The sequence below is a fragment of the Apteryx rowi genome, unplaced genomic scaffold (genome assembly GCF_003343035.1).
Source record: "Apteryx rowi isolate R43461 unplaced genomic scaffold, aptRow1 scaffold_41, whole genome shotgun sequence".
Lineage (NCBI taxonomy): Eukaryota > Metazoa > Chordata > Aves > Apterygiformes > Apterygidae > Apteryx > Apteryx rowi.
Genome location: NW_020450621.1, coordinates 2,404,888 through 2,423,967, shown reverse-complemented (window position 1 = coordinate 2,423,967; position 19,080 = coordinate 2,404,888). Strand labels below are relative to the sequence as shown.

At 52.0% G+C, this 19,080-nt stretch overlaps 1 protein-coding gene across 6 annotated transcripts in view; it reads right to left on the bottom strand.

Annotated features, from left to right (window-relative positions):
• The window catches only part of PIK3R5 (phosphoinositide-3-kinase regulatory subunit 5), a 64,788-nt gene that overhangs the window by 3,830 nt on the left and 41,878 nt on the right, over nt 1–19,080 (bottom strand). For 4 of the 6 annotated variants that reach the window (XM_026075749.1, XM_026075750.1, XM_026075752.1 and 1 more), the window contains exons 3-18: nt 18,104–18,204; nt 16,490–16,558; nt 15,490–15,628; nt 12,479–12,548; nt 10,826–11,000; nt 9,979–10,132; nt 9,034–9,117; nt 6,906–7,659; nt 6,283–6,436; nt 5,937–6,062; nt 5,522–5,647; nt 4,427–4,520; nt 3,145–3,221; nt 2,504–2,597; nt 824–906; nt 135–247 (exon numbers count right to left, since the gene is read on the bottom strand). In XM_026075749.1, coding sequence (XP_025931534.1) covers nt 135–247; nt 824–906; nt 2,504–2,597; nt 3,145–3,221; nt 4,427–4,520; nt 5,522–5,647; nt 5,937–6,062; nt 6,283–6,436; nt 6,906–7,659; nt 9,034–9,117; nt 9,979–10,132; nt 10,826–11,000; nt 12,479–12,548; nt 15,490–15,628; nt 16,490–16,558; nt 18,104–18,204 — 2,413 coding nt within the window. The remainder of the gene's footprint in view (nt 1–134; nt 248–823; nt 907–2,503; nt 2,598–3,144; nt 3,222–4,426; nt 4,521–5,521; nt 5,648–5,936; nt 6,063–6,282; nt 6,437–6,905; nt 7,660–9,033; nt 9,118–9,978; nt 10,133–10,825; nt 11,001–12,478; nt 12,549–15,489; nt 15,629–16,489; nt 16,559–18,103; nt 18,205–19,080) is intronic. The other 2 variants (XM_026075754.1, XM_026075753.1) reach the window with 2 other exon arrangements.

Genomic DNA, 19,080 nt, shown 5'->3' with positions numbered 1-19,080 from the left:
ATCCATCCCCTCTGAGCTCAGTTTCACTACAGAGCTTGGAGTTACATCGCCCAGCTCAGCCACATGGGATAGATCCACCGTGGTGCTCAGGACCACTGACCACAGCATGCAGCCAGCTGCACTGGRGGTCCTACCTGGTTACACTCTGCAGGATCTTCTGCTCATCCTGGTCCAAGCACACGGCAAAGGAGGACTGGACACCGATAATCTGGACCTTGTCTACTTTTATCTGGGACACACTGATCTGCTGAGAGAAAAAGCATCCAAGTGAGGGAGCTCACAAGGCTCTGTGCAGGGAAGAAGAGCAGGGGAAACTGCTTTGCAGAAAGCACTGTGTGTTTGCAAGACAGGATTTGGCCAGGGAAAGGCAGCAACATGGGCTCAGAAAGGTGAGGATCTCTGCCTGAGGCTGAAGTGATCCCTGTTATCTCTAAGGTCAGAAGAGCCCTTTATTGCTGCTCTGGAAGCAGCATCAGCATAACCCCCCTTTAACGCTTGTAGCTATGTTACATAATGACCTTTTTGCTGATCCAGTTCCCAAATCCTGGGACAGGCCTTGCTTCTACAAGGGAACAAGCCTGCTCCAGCCTCCAGAAATGGTGCAGCTCAGATGCTCCCACTGCTAATCCCGGAGGACAAATAAACTGCTTCCATACACTGCTGGCCCTGTAAGCCAAGACTGGTGGCCAGTGGCAACTGGATCCACCAAGGAGTTACTGACCACTTCCAGGGTCTCAGACTCCATCTTCTGCCCTGCTTCCCTCCTAGCTCAGTCAGGCTAACCTCTTGTTACCAAATGTAAAAGCATCATAATTCGAGTTACCTGATTGAAACTTTTCTTGGATTTGGAGTTTTGTCTTTTGACCACCTCAGTCATGGTTAAGTTGAGACACTCTGTTTTTGAGGCTGTAACAAAAGGGAACTGTTAGCAACTGGGGCTTCTGGGCCACTGGTGGGAACCTGGCTGGTCCCTCTACCCCTCAAAGCATCCTAGAATGGGCCAGTCTCAGGAGGACTCCACTGTCAAGGGAAAGCACCGGGCTGGAGAGGGAATATTCAGCATTCAGGCGCAGATCCCAGCTCTGAGCCTTGAGGCATTAATTGTCTTGGGACAGTGACAACCTCCACATATACACCCTGACCTAACCAATACACTTTCCAACCTTCCTTCCTCCATGCCAACCCACACAAAGGGAAGGCAACTCAGAGACAGGGGTAAACTTGCATGCTTACGGAGTAATCTCAAACTGCTTTCTAAACATAGCAGCACAGGACATTTAACTGTATTAGGACCTAAGTAGGAGAAAAGTCATTGCCCCATTGTCAGGAGGAAATTCTAGCTCCCACCATGGCCCTTGCTGYAGTCCACCCAGAGATCCTTTTTCATGTCTGGAATTACAGTGACATCCTGTGGCCAAACTGGTGAGCATGAAAACCCACAGAGCAAATCAGGAGACCAGGTTTCTCTTGAAATGAAGACTGATAAAGGAGAAGCTTCTCCCCAGTGTGGAGCTGATGACAGGCCCCTGCTTCATAGCACTGGCAGCACAAGTGAGGCTCCTGAACTAGCACAGAAACACCCAGCTCAAAAGACAGGGGTACAGCAGAGGTGAGCAAATAACTCCTGTTGGAGTATTTCCAGGGCTGTCTGCACAGCCTCATGGATGGGGCAACAATAGGAGGGATCAGAGACAGAGGCTTAGGTGGAGCTCCATGGGCCATGTAGGATAGGTCTCCTATTTGGTAGATCACCCGCTTGTCCCAACTGCTCTGCTCACAAACATACCTGTGCCAGACACTGAGCACATGAGGAAAGAGAAACTTAGAAGTTTTATTCAGTTTACTCAGAACTGTGTGTCTGATTACCAAAACAGCATAGCTCTCCAGAGAGAATGAACAGTATTGCTTCTAAATAAGCACACTAAGAGACTGAAGGTGTTGCTATGTTTAAAAGGCTCAAAGCCATATTAATACTACATAAGGATCTGAACAGAAAAACTTATGAAGCAAAAATGCACAGCAGTCAGCTATCTCCAAGATGTAGAGAAAGCCTACTAAAAGTTGGCTGCAAGGCACAGCTGCTAAGAATGGCAGGACAAGCACCATCTCCCTCATTCCTGCTTTACTTATTTAACAGCTTTGTCTCTCCTCTCCTTACTACACAGGTGTTGCTCTGGAAAGCACCACGTTCCAGTGACTATCCCACTGTTTGCACAGCCCCAGTCCTTTTCCTAATGGACATCCAACACACCTAAACAGTCCCCTGGCTGGAAGCTTCAGGACAAGGGGAAATCAAATTCCCTTCATTCCTGAAGTGCTGCTAAGGAAGAGCCAAGGAGTACAGTATCCATTGCCCAGGGAACACCAAGTGTCTCCCATGTGTCCTCTCCTGCACATCACACATCCCTGCTTTGCTCCAGTGAGAAGATCCACGCTCTCCTCTTGCTCTGCTAACCCCTCCCATTGCTCCCTATGCAAAGCCACAAAGGACACCTGCACCTACCTAGTTCTTCATACTTCTTGCAGGCTTTGCTGAGGTTGACGGACGTGCAGACCTTCTCAACATCATTCCAGTGACTTCTTCCACTGATGGCTGTCTGCAGGGACCAATCAAAGCTTGTGAGATGCCACCTTCCAGCCTGATATTACCCTACCTCCCCATCCCTCACCCTCTGGCTGGACTAGCTTAGATCTGGATTTACCTAGAGGTGCACAAAGTCTGAGTAGGCATTAAAATGTATTTAACCTTGGATTTAGAAAAAAACACCCAGAGTTAACACTAAATAACTGCAGAGGAACCAACAAAATAGAAGGACTGCTGTGACCAGCAGGAAATTGCTCTCTGGAAGTGGAGCAAAGTCCACCAGTATGAACTAGCACTCAGTACCTGTCCAATCTACTGAAATTGGCTGCATATTCCCTATTTTGCTGGGCTTGTCAGGAGTGGAAGACCACCACCAGTTAGCCAGTAAGTAGATGATGAGCCTGATTCTGGCTCATCTGGGTTTGGATTCAGACTTCCCCAGCACACTGCCATCATTTTCAGGCCCCAGACTCTCTCAGCCCCCAGTTGAGAGACATGTTTGCACAGCATTGAAATGGTTTCCTGCCACATTTCTCTTTGTGCAAGTCCCATGGACTCACCTTGCTGTAGGCGATTTGTAGTGTTAGTGGGATTGCTTCCCTGTCTCCATCTATGCCCAGCCTTTTGCTGCCTGGACCTGCACAAAACAAGGAGCAAATGTCACTCAGTGGCCTTTTATCCCCATTTTTCAGTGGACTACTGCTACATCAGTGCAGTCAGTAGCTACAAAAAGGGGGAAAATTCCTGGTTTGCTGAGCACAGCTGAAGAGTAAAAAGGCAAAAAGAAAAGGTGGCTTGAAAGCTGCCACAAAACAATTAATCCATGGCAGGAATTTCAGCATGAAGCACAACAAGCAGCTTTGCAAAATTGACAGTGGTGCTGGCTAAGCTGGTGCAGCAGGGCTGGTGTTCCAAGGAATACACAAAGCAATAAAAGGCTGCATTTCTAACCCAACTCCCTTTTTTCAGGGCATATTTGTGCTCACAATAAATTAGCCTTGAAATTCTATGCCCAACACTTATTAATGTTTTTTCCTGGAAAATCTTTTGCAAATGCAAAATGGTGTGTTGCCAGACAACCCAAAGGAAAAAGCAGTCAAAAAGGATTGGTGATTTCATGAGCTATTGGGAATAGATCTTGGCCAAGTCTACATTCTGAGGGCATAGGGTAGTAACACTTCATATGGAGAATATTTTACAATCTCTGTTTATAAAGACAAGGAGAGATCACAGAAAAGCAATCRGTTAAAAAAATAAAATAAAATAAATGACATGTTTAAATGCAGTATGTAAGCTGACCATGAGATGTCTCTGCAAGCTGTATCATACCAGACAGCATGTGGTCTTTGGTAAGCTGGGAGAGAGCTGGAGACTAGGCTGCAGGCAGATGTTTCTGTAATTAATTCTCTTGTCTCTAATAATTTTATGAACTCCTAATTTAAAAGCATAAGGATGTCCCTGGCTTGAAGACTCCATGCATGTGCAAGGAAAGCACTGCAGCTTCCTTGTTTTGCCCAGTTAAACTAGTAAATGGAATGAGGTATTTTACAAACGATGATCTCAGAAAAAGCACAAACAACAGAAAGCAGCAAAACGAAAAGATAAAGAGCTGCACTCGGCATTGCTTCACTTCCAAATTTGTGAAAAGACATCTAGACCCTTGTTCATGATGCAGTCTGGGTTCAGACCTCTCTTGCAGCCCATGTGTGGTGCCAAAGCTGCTGGACACRCTCTCTCCAACCCCTCTAAGGAGCTGCTCCGTTCACCTCACTGCCTGGTTGATTCATCCACCTCTGTCTCAGAGCTGTTGTTGCAGAAGCACAACGGGAATCAGCTACAAACCTGATGCCTTGATGGCCCGCGTGGCAGCCGAGTGGCCCAGCTCAAGGGAGTGGATGAAGACTTCAGTCATCTTTTCCCCCCCCATGAAGGTCAGCTGCCAGGGGAAGAAGAAACGAGATGTGGTGGTGAGGAGACCCCACAAAGCAACACAGCTGGGGGATCCAACCCACATCAGGCAGTGTTCATCCCTCTCACTCCTCACAGCAAGAAACAGGTCAATTTGGGCAAACACTTTCACATTTTCAAAATACACCTTTCAGCCACTGCCTTGGGTGGCATTTGACATTAGCTGTACTTTCAGACTGTTTTAATAGGCCACTACCAAGTAAAAACAGACAATTCACTTACAGAAAACTCCTCAACACACTTGGGGGGGGGGGACACCACGATGAGCCTAGCAGTAGGGTCCCGGCATCAGTTTGGGTAACACAAATCCCAGCCTCAGAGCTTGTACCAAATGGCAGCAATTCTGCTTGCCACAACATCGCTGCAGCCCATCCGGCGCTGCAGCACCAAAGCAATCATTACAGCAATGCGTTCAAGCCTTCCCCACCATGCCTGTGCACACAGCAGGGGCTCAAAAATGAGCTTCACAAAGAGGGTTTTTTTTCCAGAAAGCAGAGCACAGGAGGATTTCCAGGCTTGTGAATAACCTGTTGGCACTGATGGGAGTCATTTGTGCAATGGGGAAAGGTATTTGGATGGAAAACTGTTTGTGTGCCATGAATTGTCTGAGCAGGACCAAGCCAGAGCCCTGGGTGTCGTGCCAGGCACTACACCAGGGAACAGCCAGACAGTCCTGGCAGATGCTGCTGGCTCACAGAGTTTAGCCAGGTCTTTCCACACTAATCCAGAGCCTCCTGCACACTCTTGATCACTGAGTCAGAAGCATCAGCCAAAAAGCCATGAGCTCACATGCAAGGGGCATGCAGCAGGCTCCACAAAGGAATAAAAGGAGAGACTCAGCTTTGCCTCATTAGCCCGTGGCAACTGTGTGGTACCCACATCCACTTTACAGGTAATCCTGAGTTGGTTGCAGAGCAGAAGATCCCCCTTTCCCCCTAGCCAAGACAGAGCTGAGCCTCCTTCACCTACCTCCGTCTGGTAGAGCTGCAGCAGCACGGGGCGCGTGGCGAACCGGCAGTAGTAGAGAATCATGTCAGCCAGGATAGGCAGCTGCTCCCTGGAGTCCTCCTGGGACTCAGCCTCCAGCTTGGCAGACTGTGATGGCAGGTGCAAGTGCATGAGTCGCAATCCTGATGGGCGCAGGTACCCACAGCCCAGCACCAAGAACTGCCCGTCCCATCATGCTGGGGACGGAAACCCTCCTCCTAACTCCTGACCACCAAGGACCATCCCATATCCATCCCATATCCCGCTGTACAGGATCAGGCCACTGGTTTGGTGGCCTAGTGTTTACATGAGATGCTCCCTGCTCAGCTCCACCATACCACAGGGAAGAGGGAAACCAAGAAGGACACCAGGCTCTACCATCTGGCCATGCACATACCTGACAGAGGACATCCATGGGCAGGTTCATCAGCCCAAGAACATTACGCTCGTACCATGGGTCCAACATCCCAATGTAGTGGGAGATGTCATTGGTGCTGGTCTCCACCCCGGGCAATGTAGATTCCTGAAACCAGACACACCAGGGTCATTCTGGAGCTCCCCCAAGAACAGAGGAGTAAGGGCTGATCTTCTCCCCTCACTCAAGGCCAGCAGAAGAAATGCCAGTGCTCCCCTCAGGCTGCCCCACCAGTTTTTGGGCTCCACACACAGCCACTATTGGGGCGACCGCATGCCAAGAACAGTGCCAGTGGCTCCACGAGCCCCGCAGCGGGCAGGACACCTACCAGCTGTGCTGAGCCTCGGAGTTGCGGGTCCCCCGGAGATGGAGGAGGATGCATCAGCRGGGCCGATGGAGAGAGGCAGCTCCTCTTCACGGGGACGTAGTAAAACTGCAGCTTGAAGTACCTTGTCAGTGAGGGGCAGGTGCTTTCTTTTAGTCTAAATCAAGGTGGGAGAGGACTGGGTGAGCAAAGCACTCCAGCGTGTCCAGGGAAGGGAAGACACGATGTGGAGAATTAGACCCAAGTATGAGTCTAAGGATGCTTCCCCCCTCCCAGAGCAACACGGTGATGGAAAGAATAAGAAATGCAAGACCTACGGACAGGGACCCTTTTGTGCCAGACATTTGCATGGCATTTCCACAACAGCTTCACGGAGTGACTTAATGCTGGTGCCACATGGCAGCAAATGCCCCTGATGCCTCCATTCCTAGACAACGGCAGCAAGATGTCCCTCTGCCATGTCACACGGCACTGGGGAGCCCTGGTTAACTACAGCAGATGGACCAGTACCAGGACTCCAGGGACCACAGCAGAGAGGTACCATGAGGTAGCACCCAGCACCACATGCCCATCAGCCAGAGCATGCTAGTACCTGCAGCCAGGTCCCCTGGCACTGCTCAGCTCACCTGAGGTTGCTGTAGGCCCGGGCCACTTTCCCTGAGATGCGGTCAGAGCCAAAGACAACGACACGCAGCGTGGACACCTTGGCATCCTCGTCATAGCTGAGGAAGGGCCTGCGGTGGAGGCTCACAGGCTGTGGCACGTACTGCGCCGGGAGTCGCTGGCTCAGGACGTGCTGGGGCAGCGAATGAGCTCTCCGTGAACGGGCCAGGATGCGGTGCTTGGCTTCGGGGTTGCACAGGCTCTCAGCCCGGCGCAGGGGCAGCGAGAGTGAGCCTGTGTCTGCGCAGTCTTTCAGGTCTCTCCTCAAGACCAGTTGACTTTTGCTCTTGAACAGTTTGTAGATCTTGTTGGTCAGTGTGTGCCTGTATTTGTGGTGGGTCTTCTCCACCTTGAGCTCTGGCCTTCCCACCATGTCCAGAGAGCTCTCATCGCTGTCTTCCGCATAGCCACTGTCCATGCAGTCCTTGAGGCTGGAGACAAAAGACTTCAAGGACTTTCTGGAGACCACTGTCAGCTCTGAGATGGAGTCCTTGGAAGCAGTGAAGAGGGACACTCGTGAGTGCTTAGATCCTTCCTCCGATAGCGTTGAGTACACAGAGTCTTTGGAAATGGCAGAGATAGGGGAAAGCAGTGAGTCCCTTTCTGGAGAACAGCCATCAATTTCTACCTCCTCCTCTTCCTCTTCCTCCTCCTCATTCTCCRAGACCATGGGCTCGACAACGCGGCACTCTTTGCTGAGGACGTCATTGAGGATATCTGAAAAGCACCAAAGAGATCAGGTCTAGCATGGACTCCAACACCATCAAGAGACTCCACCATAGCCATTAGAAAAGTAAATAGTGCATGGACATCCCAGACATCCACCTGGAGCTGCCTGCCCTACTGCAGGTTGGCCAGTGCTGTCTCTAATCCTGAATAGCGATAAACAAAGAACTAAAACCCTACCCTTTGACAACACTTTTAGATTTCCACAAGGTGCTCAAACTTGATGACAAAACAAAATGTGTTTCTCTCTTTGAAATCGCATTCTGTTTGTGTTCTCAAAAACCCAAGCGCAAACAACAGTTTGGGCTTTGCTTCCTTCCTACTCAAATTTCACAACGCACCATACGTCCGATCTGGGTTTAGCTGGAGAGTAGGAGGGGAAGCAAGGTATTTCAATAAATGAGCCAAAAATCAATGGTCAGACACAGAGAATGAGGCATCACCCCACCGTGGACCACTTCCCTACAAGGTCATCCTAGCTGCAAAGTGCAAACCAGASCTCTGATTTAGCTCATTGGGGCCAGCAGGCAACAAATACCAAATCTTCACAGGAAGAGAAAAGGTCTTCCAGGAATAGGGAACTTAAACTGAACAGCACGGTGAAAAGGGAAGTCATCACTTCCCCCGCAAAACTGCGGCTGCAGGACCAAGAGCACCAAGAATCACCAGCTCGGACAGAAAAAAAAGCCTCCTCAGCTATGCCTATTGTAGGAACAGTGGAAGAGTTGTGATGTTTTATGGGTCTTAAGAGTACAAACTCCCCATCTGCGGGCTGGGATGTTTTTCTGCCAATGCTTAGCTGGGAGGTAGCRCTGCCCACCCATGCCAGGCCTGCATCCTTCTGTGTGGAAGGGCCTACAAACATTCGCATGACTGTTGTCGCACCGAGTCTCTTCTAACTTAATGCAAGGCACAACTTTGTCCAAGAGATCAAGTCCGGCACGCTTTGTCTCCAGCAACAGAGCGCGTTTCAGGGCCATTGGTGCCTCGTTCCCAACGTACCACAGTGCAGGCAAAGGTTTTGCTTGGGAGTGCAGCAGCGTGTCACCTCAGGGAGCCCTGCCCAAGCAGATGGCCCATGTCCTCTCCCATCCGGGCTGGACACATCGCTGCCAGGGACGCCAGAGCCCCTAGCCCGCTGTGTTACATCGCTCGCCACCACTGACAATTTAGTGGCTCTTTCAGGCTCCGACTGCCCTCGGTGCCACACACCCCGCCGTAAGAGGAGCTCGGGGTGGGCAGACTTGCTGCTCAGCTGCCCCTGCGGACCCCAGGACAGGGTAGCACTCCTGCTGAGCCTGCCTGAAACGGGCACCAGAGGGCTGAGGTCTCTCTGGGGAGGATGGGGGTCACTTCTCAGCTTACCGAAGTTATCCTGATCCCAGCTGTAAGTGTAACAGCGAGCCGGGGGGATGGGGATGGTGTGGAGCTTGCGGGGCTGGGCCTCACCTGGGAAGAGAGAGGAGGAAAAGGGAAGTTAGATTGCAGGGACCCTCCCTGTCATGGAGACACTGTGCCAGACTGCTGGTCCCTCCATCGCTCTGCTCCTTCCCGATGTCCCTGGGACTCCCTGCAGAGGATGACAGGGGATGCTTCCTCTCCCAAAGCAAATTTAATGTCCTTGCATGGGACAGAGCTAGACCCCTCCTGCCTGCAAGCAGTGGGAATGAGGCCCCAGCACAGCCTGTCCCATCTGCTCACGGTGATGTTTAGACACCGCGTTGTGCTCCCCACCTGCCCTCCAGCTCCACAGCCCTGATACCGCTCCTGGCAGCTCCCAAGCTTTACCCCTCCAAGCAACCCTCCCACCAGGAGCCATCACCCCCAGGGCCCACAGCAGCCTGAGGCAGATGCTGTCCACCCCGGTGCACATATTTGGGGCAGCCCAGGTCATGCATAGCACCAGTGCTGCTGCCGTTATCCAGGAGCACTAAGAGATTGTGTGCTTTGGGGATAAAGGGACATTTGGCACCTCTAAGAGCTATCAGTTCAGGCTGCCTGCAGACTCAGGCAGACTTCACTCTTACAATCAGTTTCTGATTGAATGTTTTTATCTCGCCCACAAAGGCTGGAGATTTTGTTTTGTTTTGTTTTAATGAAAGATGAGAAACAATTTCTGGCTCATCATGTGGTTATGAAATAGGACCTGGGTTTTTCTGTTGTGCTAGTTTGAAACTTTGTGCAAAACAGGATTTCACACTTCAAAGGGCCAGCTCCTGACACCCTCAAAGCAGAGGAGTTCATCTTTTGCGCACAGGCTGAGCTGTCAGAATATCCTGGGAGATGTGACGGCGCAGACGAGTCTCTCACCTGCGATTGCAGGGAAGGCTGCTGCTCCGATGATGTCTTGCAGAGCGGACTGCAGTTGCTCCCGTGCCAGGGCAGGATCGCTGCTGGCAGCTGCTATCTCCTGGGCTTCTGCAGTGCTGGCATAGATCTCCGAGAGTTCTTCCGGTGACTTGGACTGGAGGGGAAATAGAGCCAAGAAAAGAGATCGAGTGGGTCCCTCGGCAAAGCTAAAGCACAATTCTCTGGGGCAGATCACTAGGTACCGTTGGGTAAACCTCCCTTCCTCCACTACCTCCTGCCCCCCTCCCCACCAAGTCCCCCCAAAGCTTCTGCAAAGAAAAAAATGCTTTTAAGCATACCTAAAAGGTAAGTTTTTGCCCTCCACAAACACCTAAGTGCTCCTCTGACCAAATAAAAACTTTGGCTCTATTTCACATCTGGGGGCTCTTTCTCTCTCTACTTAGGGATGGAGAAAGGAATAAAGCAGTAAAAGGCAAGATACCCCCTCCCCGCACTTCACAGAACAGAAGCATAGAGCTCAGGTCTAAGCTGAGCAGAGAAGGGAAAGACGTATGTTTTTTCACAAGAAGTGCTATCAAAACACATTTTTTTGACGATCAAATATTATTTCGGTCAGGAAAGACACCAGTCAGTTGTGCCCAACTGCTCCCAGCTGCATCACAGCGTAACCAGAGTGATGAGCTGCACCATCTCACTGCGAGATCTCACCTCGTCCCGCAGCCGACAAGGCTCAGCTGAGTGAGCAGCAAATTGCACCGAGCGCTTTCCCGCAAGAGCTGAGCCATGCCGGGGTGCTGCAGCGCGGGTCACACCATTCACGGACCCAGCGGGACAGGGCAGTGCCTACCTTCAGGAGGTGGCGCAGGCCATCCAGGTCACAGCGGGTGCCGAAGTTGGCCTGGTAGAGGTGCTCCAGCAGCATGAGGAGCGTGGCATGCCGCGGCGGCTCGGGGGTGCTCAGCTTCTCGGCGATGGAGAGGAACTCGCTCTGCACCTCAGAGCGGTTGAGCAGCAGCACCGTGCTGGGGACGGAAGGGACAGCAGTTAGCCAGGCAAGCAGGCTCATCCTCCATGCTGGCCACCCACGGCACATAGGGGCCACAAGACACTCAGGCGAATTTGCGCTAGATGGCAGTGTCCTCTCACGGTAGTGGTAGCTGGGCTCCAGGTCTGTGCAGGGATGCCAGACACGCAACACAGGGCGATGGGCAGCCTCCATCCTCCCCCTTGGGGCATCCCTTGTGCACGGACTGTCCTGTGTCACCTGCCGGGCTGGTGATACCTCCAGCCCCACAGCTGCTCAAGCAGCCCCAACCAGCTCCAGCTCAGCAGCCAGTTCTCCAAACTCAACACACAGCAAGAGAGGAGGGGCAGGAAATTAGAGGTCCTGCTGCTGGGTGCCAGTCAGAGCACCGCTTCTGAGCTTTAAGGTGCTGCAAAGGTTTAAGCTAGCTGAATGACACTGCTCTCGGCAGTGAGACCGTGCAGGTATCATCTAAGATGCCCACGCTGAGAGTGGCTGGATTAACATGCCTGAGGTAGGGGGGTTTCAAGGGAAGCTCTGGTGTATTTGCTTCTAGCTCAGGGAATGGGCACAAGCTTTCCATAATACCAGGGTTCAGCTTTGTGTATAGCTTTGTGCCAGTTTTTCAGGTTTTTATGCAGATATGGCCATCTTACTGTAAGCCACTGACGGCTGCATTTGCATCAGTRTAAGTGTGTGGAATGGGACAGCTGTACTGGGAAAGCACCATACCTGTACGAATGCGGCCGAGTGGGGTACACATTGTTACAGCTACAGCGACAGACCCAGGGCTGCACAGCGTATGTGGACAAGACAAAAAAGCAAAACAGCCTTCCCGCACAGAGCAGGGGTGGCTGCGTGAGAAGGACCGTCCCCCAGGCAGGGCACCCACAGCCTGGCCTCATTTTCCTATTTACAAATGAGGTGTGCTGGCAGGAAGAAAGGTTCAGCCCTTAAACAAGGTGCAAAGTTTGACTGCCTTCAGAGCTGCAAAGCTTTAGTTAACCAAACACGAGCCCCCAGCACTGTCACAGCTGGGAGAGACTCGTGTTTCTCCCCCTTCAGGCTTGCTCCTCCAGAGCATGCAGACCAGTCTGCCTCCTGGAAGTCTTCTAATGCTGAGATCAGCAGCTCTCTAGGAGGATGCTTTGCCTTCCCTGCCTGTTCACACCAGCTCTGCATCCCTGCAGGGAATAACCAACTCCGGGAGCCATGGACCCTGACCCCGAGCTGCTGTGGGAAATACTGCAGCCTCCTTTCCTCATCTCTGCTCTCCATCTCCTCTCCTCAGGAGCCCCGGCATTCACCACTACCTTTGAGATGTTGCTCGCTACAGCCTTGCTTCTGCTTTTTAATTAAGGCTGGCTGCAGAAGAGCGGCACACGCCAGTGGAGAGGTTACAGGGAGCAATGTGAGCAGTGCCACAGAGGCTCAGCCCTGCCCRCGGAGGCTCAGCCCTGCCCTGGCCACACTTACATGGTGGAGCTCTGGTAGCTCTTCACGGGCAGCCCCTGCTCTGTCCTCACCAGCCTCTGGAATGAAATCCCTGCAGGAGAGAGAAGAGGATATGAGAGACAGCAATGCCATGGACTGCTCTGCCTCAGGAGCACACCAGCTTCATCTTCCAGCGTGACTCTCACCAGGCCGAGCCGCAGGGGGGATGAGCTAACCTCATCCCTCAGCTCCCGGCCCGGGCAAAGAGGACTTACTACCCCCAGCCCCYAACCCCGAGGCTGGCAATCTCTCCCCACCAGCTGGCAAAATCCTGGTGGTGAAGCAAGATAAGGTGCTGGAGCAGGAACAGACCAGGCCATGAGTGAGGGAGCCTTGAGGAGGAGAGGCTGGAAACACAAGGGACAGATGAAGGCAATGGGAGAGGAACTAGAAGGTGAGAAGGGAGAGCTGCCCARTCCTCTGGAATCTCAGCCCCTGCGACTGGGTGGCAATAGCAAAGCCCATTTCGCCCCCAAATAGCAGATCGACCAGGTGCATCTTAGAAACACGTGCCTGGGAAAGATCCTGCAGCATCATCAAGGTCCAGCACCCTTATTACCACAGGCAGCCACATCCCAGACTGTGCTGCTGCTCGTAGCCCTGAGAGCAGTGTCTGCAGGGAGCCCAGGACCCCTGGGTGCCCAGGGCCAGGCTCATTGGGCAGCTCGCAGTCCTCCACATGGTTCCTCTGATTACAGCTGCGTTTACCACTCTTGCTCAGCAGAAAGCTCAGGCCCAGTTTGCAGATAATACCTATTGCATTCTTGGCAAATATTGATAGCTGCTTGTTCTTAGTTAATATTTACCCTCATCTCAATAAAAAGCTTTTGCTTTAGCCTCCTGGCAGGTCACGGAGCCTATGGAAGAAGAATAGGAGATCCCGGCCAGGTTTGCAGCGGAGGATGTAATTTCGCTGTTCTCTGCTCCAGCTGGCAGAGGAGAGGCTGGGGCCAGTGAGCAGCACTGGTGTCCCCTGGCACAATGTCACCTCCCATGCTGCGACTTTTGGCAGGTTGGGGAAACCTCACGTGTTTGTAGGAAAGGAAAAGCCTTGGGATCAAAGTCCCCAGCTCAGGCAGCCCTGGGCATCGGTGACAGCATGACAAGAGCAGGATGCAGCAAAACCCCACGRCAGTGGGGTTTTCCCAGCAGTGGTTGCAACAGGCCACCAACAGGTGTCACAGCAATAACTGACCAGGAAGGAGCTGGGGAAGCCCACGGTGCTTGCAGATCACCAGCCTGGCAGTAGCTGGGCATGTCCCCACCTTCAGGCCAGAACCAGCTCGCCCAGCACTGGCCCCAGTCACCTACAGGCTGCTCTGCAGGCAAAGCCTGACCCCAACGCTCCTTCCCAGCTGGCTCCTTCCCGCTCACCCTGTGCTGTGGCAGCATGGGACAGGCGTCTGCCCAGCCCACAGCTCCGAGCCAGAGGCTGGATGCGCACAATGGCCTACCCTGGACCTCACGCAACAGCCTCGGCTTCCATAGAGACTTGCAAAAAGAGGGGTTCAAAGGAGGGGATCCATCCCAGTCACCCCTCTGCATGCTATAAGATTAACCCATGCGGCCAATGTGCTGGCCCCATAGATGCTGCGAAACTGCAGGCACAGGCAAAGCTGCGTTGGCATGGTGGGTCAGCCCTTCACATTGCCTGGCGTTCCCGACCAGTGAGCCTTGAGCCAGGGCTAATGCAGCCAGTTTGGTACCCACACTGGCCAAGCTCAACTTTTCAATCCTTGAAAGCATCTCCCCTTGAAAGCACCTGTCATCTAACCTGCACCCACCACCTCGTCCATCTCCCCACAGCTGAAATCACCACGCAGCCCATCCGTGCTGGCTAAGAGCCCTGCTGACACTGGCCCCGTGACTCATCCCTGGCTGCCGCTCACCCACCCCGCGTCTCCACAGGACGTTGCTGCAGGACCACGGCGGTGTCCCCATGTTACATGCCCTGTTGGCAGCATGGGGAAGCATTGCTGGCCTCAGCTGCCAGCGAACACGTCCATGCGAGCTCTCCTAAGTCCTGCTCAGAGCAGATCTTGGTGTCATGACCCTACGCAGGGAWTAAACAAGGGCTGAAATCTCCTTTACTACAGGACCATGTAATAATGACTCTGCACAAGCCATCAAAAGATGGGAAGATTAGGAGAAAGGGCCTTTTAGAAATAATTGGAAGAGCTGCTCCACTGGGAACAACAGGACACATCCACAAGGAGTACTTAATTAAGAGAACCACAGTTGCTGGTGATAGATGTGCCCAAAGCCATATCACAAGGTAGAGTCTCTGCTATAAAGAAACAGCTGGGGAGTCCCTCAGACCCTACGGAAATTTCCATGCAACAGCAGGCTCAAAGGCTAAAGCCACCTTGATGCCAGTGAATGGACCTACTGTTATTACCCCAATTATGCACTGAGTCACTGAGCATCTCAAAGAAAACCCCAGGCTCGGCAAGCGGCAGGAGCCAGCACATGCTTTGCCATGCAAAAGACCCACCAGACTGAAAGGCAGCCAGGAGGCAATTACCCTTTTTGCTAATCCATACAGGTCTAGCAGTCCTGAGATGCTCCTACTACCTTGCATACAAGGCAACCACTGAAAACATAACCCTGCCATCCAACTCTGCTCCTCCAGAGAAATCCAGTCTCACCTTGTGCTGTGCCACCAGGATAAAACATTCAGAGGGTGCAGGGCAGAGATCTTCATGTCCCAGAAAAGTCAAGGTGTAGGGGACACAGAGCGCAAGGTAAACAGACACTATGCTCAAATTGTGTGGGATTCATGGAAACAAGAGGATTTTAAGACAGCAAGACCAGGAGAGTCTCAGCTAGAAACACGGCCATGGCAAGTCCCAGCACTGGGCTTTTTTGCCAGGACCAGCAGAGCAGGCACAACCTCAGCCCCTCACTATAGTGCATCCCCAGGCAAAAGCCATGCCAGCACCACATGAAGACTGTGCAGCGGGGTGGGAGCGTGCGGGCAGGCTGCTTCTTACCTGGGGCCTTGAGCTCATCGCTGATGAAGGTGAGCAGCTCCCGGAAGATGTTGCAGTAGGGCACGGGCCAGGTGAGGAAGTTGTGGTAGATGCTGGCGGCCTTCAGGAGAAGGTCAGAGCCTGGAGGGAAGTGAGGAGCCTGCAGGGGACGGGACAGGGAGAGCATGGTTAGAAACAGAGCAAGGACACGGGTATCRATGTCTGAGCCACCACCGCCCTCAACCTCTCTTCCCAGAGATGTCCAGGTTGCACAAGGCAATTACTGCATAAGAAAGTGAGGGTTTAGGCTGGAAGTGGGAGAAGGAGGACCAGACCAGAGGTTTGCCATGTGACAGTCTGTCCTGCTCCAAGGAAGGGTCAAAGAAAGCGCATTTGGCACAGCTACAAAAAGGCTTCATCCTTTCTGCACCTTCCCAACCTCTGTGCTGTGGCTCATGTGCCAAAGCCAGAGAGTTTTTCCTGATTATATATATACAATTATTTTTCTTTTTTTTTTTTTTATTTTAAACAATCAAAGATGAATCCCATTAAAGTCTGTGCTTTTGCAAGATCTGGCAGCAATGATTTCCTTGGAATAATGATGCATTGTGCTAATAATAATAATAAGAAAAAGTATTTCCTGTGAAAGATCTGCTCCTTCTTTTCATTAAAATTGCCTATATATTTTGCACAGTTGTAAGGGACAATGCAAAATTTGCCTTCTCTGCACAGAAATATTGTCTGACTCTTTCTGATAGATCTGTCTTTAAACACAAAGATTAAAAAATGGGAGCTCATTTTCTTCCACCTCTCTCGGCTTGTGCAACAGTTGCTTAGTCTTGATCCCTGTAGGTCTGTACTGGATCTTTTTTGAGATGAATTGATCAAAGCAGATCGTGATCTTTCAGATGAAAATCACCCAGATTTACGTGACAGTCCTGCTCAGCTCCCACAGGGCCCCAGTTCCCATGCCTCCTGGGGAGTCACGAGTCAAACCACATTCAGCAACCTCAGGACTTACATACAGGACCGCATAGTAGAAAAGCAGAGCCAGTGGAGTTACAAGATTGTAGTCGCACTTCTCCTGGACCTGTAGGAAATAGCCCAAGGGGAGACGGATGAGCCGGGCTCCTTGCTTCGAGCGTTACCCAAACGCTTTCTCCAAGGTGCTGGGGGATTCCTCAAAAATGCCACCAAGCGCCCAACCCTGTGCCATCACATCCCTATCCTCATCCGATGGGAAGCACTCACCTCCAAGGGAAAATAACCACAAAAGCACAATAATCCACACCAACCGGACAAGCAGGTCAGTGCACACTGCCTCTCTGCCTTTCCGCTTGGGAAGCTGCATGCAGCCAAGCACCCAACCCTCGGACACTTTCAATCTTTGCAGAGCTGCACAAAATTTTAGGAAAGTGACTCAAAGGGGGCAGTTTGGAGAGGCAAAGTCAGGCAGGCTGGCAGCCCAGCCCCTGCAAGCAGCTTGTAAAACTAGGCAACACAGCGCAAATCAGGCATTTTTGCCAGAGTCTTCACTGGTGAAGAGCCAGCAGAAATATTTCACTGAGCAATACAGTGATGACTCAAGAACATGCTTGAAAACACTATCTCCCCTCATTTGTGAGTGTAGCACGAAGTGCAATACACTCCAAAAGTTGTCCGTGACTAGCTCAATTCCAGCCATTAAAAAGGAAAAAAAAAATCACAGGGGTGGGGGGGGGGGAGKGATAGTYTTATTAGTTTKTATTGGTTCTTTCTCCCAGATTGCCATATTTTCCAGACTTCCTCTGAAGTCTGGTGGCTAGACTGCCTTTCTTCCATGAAAAATGAAAGGCAACATTTACCCAATCACATGAATCCCAGCACTGAGGCTTTGGGAGAAATGCCAGCACTTCCTGCCACATCAAGGGATTCCTCAGAGGTCTTCCCAGCCGTGTCTTGAGGTGACCCTGCTTAACTGGGCCGCATAGCGCTTTTCCATCATGCAATGGGATCACGACAGGCCAATGTGGTCGGCCCCACTGGTGTTTCGCCTCCCTGCTTCGTTTGACCTGCCCATTGCTGCAAGGCTGACCCGCGCTTGGCAGGGCAGAGCTCGCTCACGGTCCCCAACCGACAGCTTCTCTGCAGGAAGCCAAGCAGCGCCACAGCTCTGGACTAGCGACTCCCACCACCAGGAAGGTGGTGGGAAGGCCAGCTCCATCCATGCAGCGGCCCTCCTGGGAGAGCTTGGTCCCCACACAGGCTGCGCAAAGGCCAGCATCCCAGGGGCCAGGACCCAAGCAGCGCGTTGGGAACCCAAACCTCTTCCCCTAGGATCTGCGATGCGATTCAAAGAGCAGCTCAGGTTTTCCCTTGCAGCCCCCACGCGCCAGGACGTAGGGAGCTGCTCTGGCTGGAGCTGACGCTATCTCAAACCCGGTAGTGATGGGGGCTGATGAAATTTCCATTAGATGGGGCAGATCTCATAGCCTTACCCAGCCCTTGGTGATACCAGTAGAGAAACAGCAGCTAAAGAGCCAAGGGCACATATATCCATCATGCATCCATAATAAACACCGGTGAGGTGGAAAAGCATCCTTCGAGCCAGGACAAAGCCAGGCTCCCCCCTCCTCCCCGGTGGTCCCAGGCTCACCTCTTTGGCTTTGCTGAGGATTTTCTCCATGAGGATGAGGTAGTTTCCTGCATCTCGGCTGACCAGCTCCTGAAGGCTCCAGCAGTTCAGGCACAGCCCTGCTAAGAGGAAGACAGAGCAGCTGTGATTCACTCCGGGTTCAAGAGGTTCACAGGAGAGACGCACAATGCGAATGGGCCAAGGTGAAGGCGTTTGCCACCTGTATGGCATCACCGTGGATGAAGAAGACATGTGCCCTCATTCTGGAGGGATCTTATCTCTGCTGATGGTTTTATCTCGGCAGCATCACATTATGCCTGAGTGTCATCTTGCTGTTACTCACACAACTGAACACATGTAGCTCGGTTCAGTCTCTCCCCCAGAGAGAGGTTAATTCACCAAAATCCCCACGCTGCTGCGTGTCTACAGCAGAGGTCAGAGGGATGCACACAACACAGGCTTAGGTTAAACATGCCCTTGTTCCTTGTGGGAGTTTCTGAAGACAAAAAACCCTGTCTTAGCACAGAAATCTTGCTGGTTCAATCCCCTAACCTGCTGTACCCTGGCTTAAATGCCCCATGGATGTTATCACAACTCCTGGACCTGCCCTGGAGATGCACCACTCCCTGCACACAGCACCTCAAACAAGTCCCAGGCCTTGAATGTGGCTGCAAAGGGGTCCTGGGCTGCCAGAACCACGCTCAGGAGGTGCCACACTCCCAACGCTGCCAGCTAATTGCTTTCCATCCTTCAGCATCAAAGCCAGCTCCCTCCTGCAGATGCAGTCACCAAGAAACCAAAAGAAGTTGGAGCAAGATGACCTAGACATTGTCACCAATTCACCAACATATTCCTAGAAGTCATTGAAGCGAGACCTCACATAAGAACTTTTATTAAGCCTTGCTAGCATTTATTCCACCTCCTCAGCCCATCCAAAGTGTTATTAAAGGTGTATATATATACACACACACCCCTTTATACACACACACATATATGTG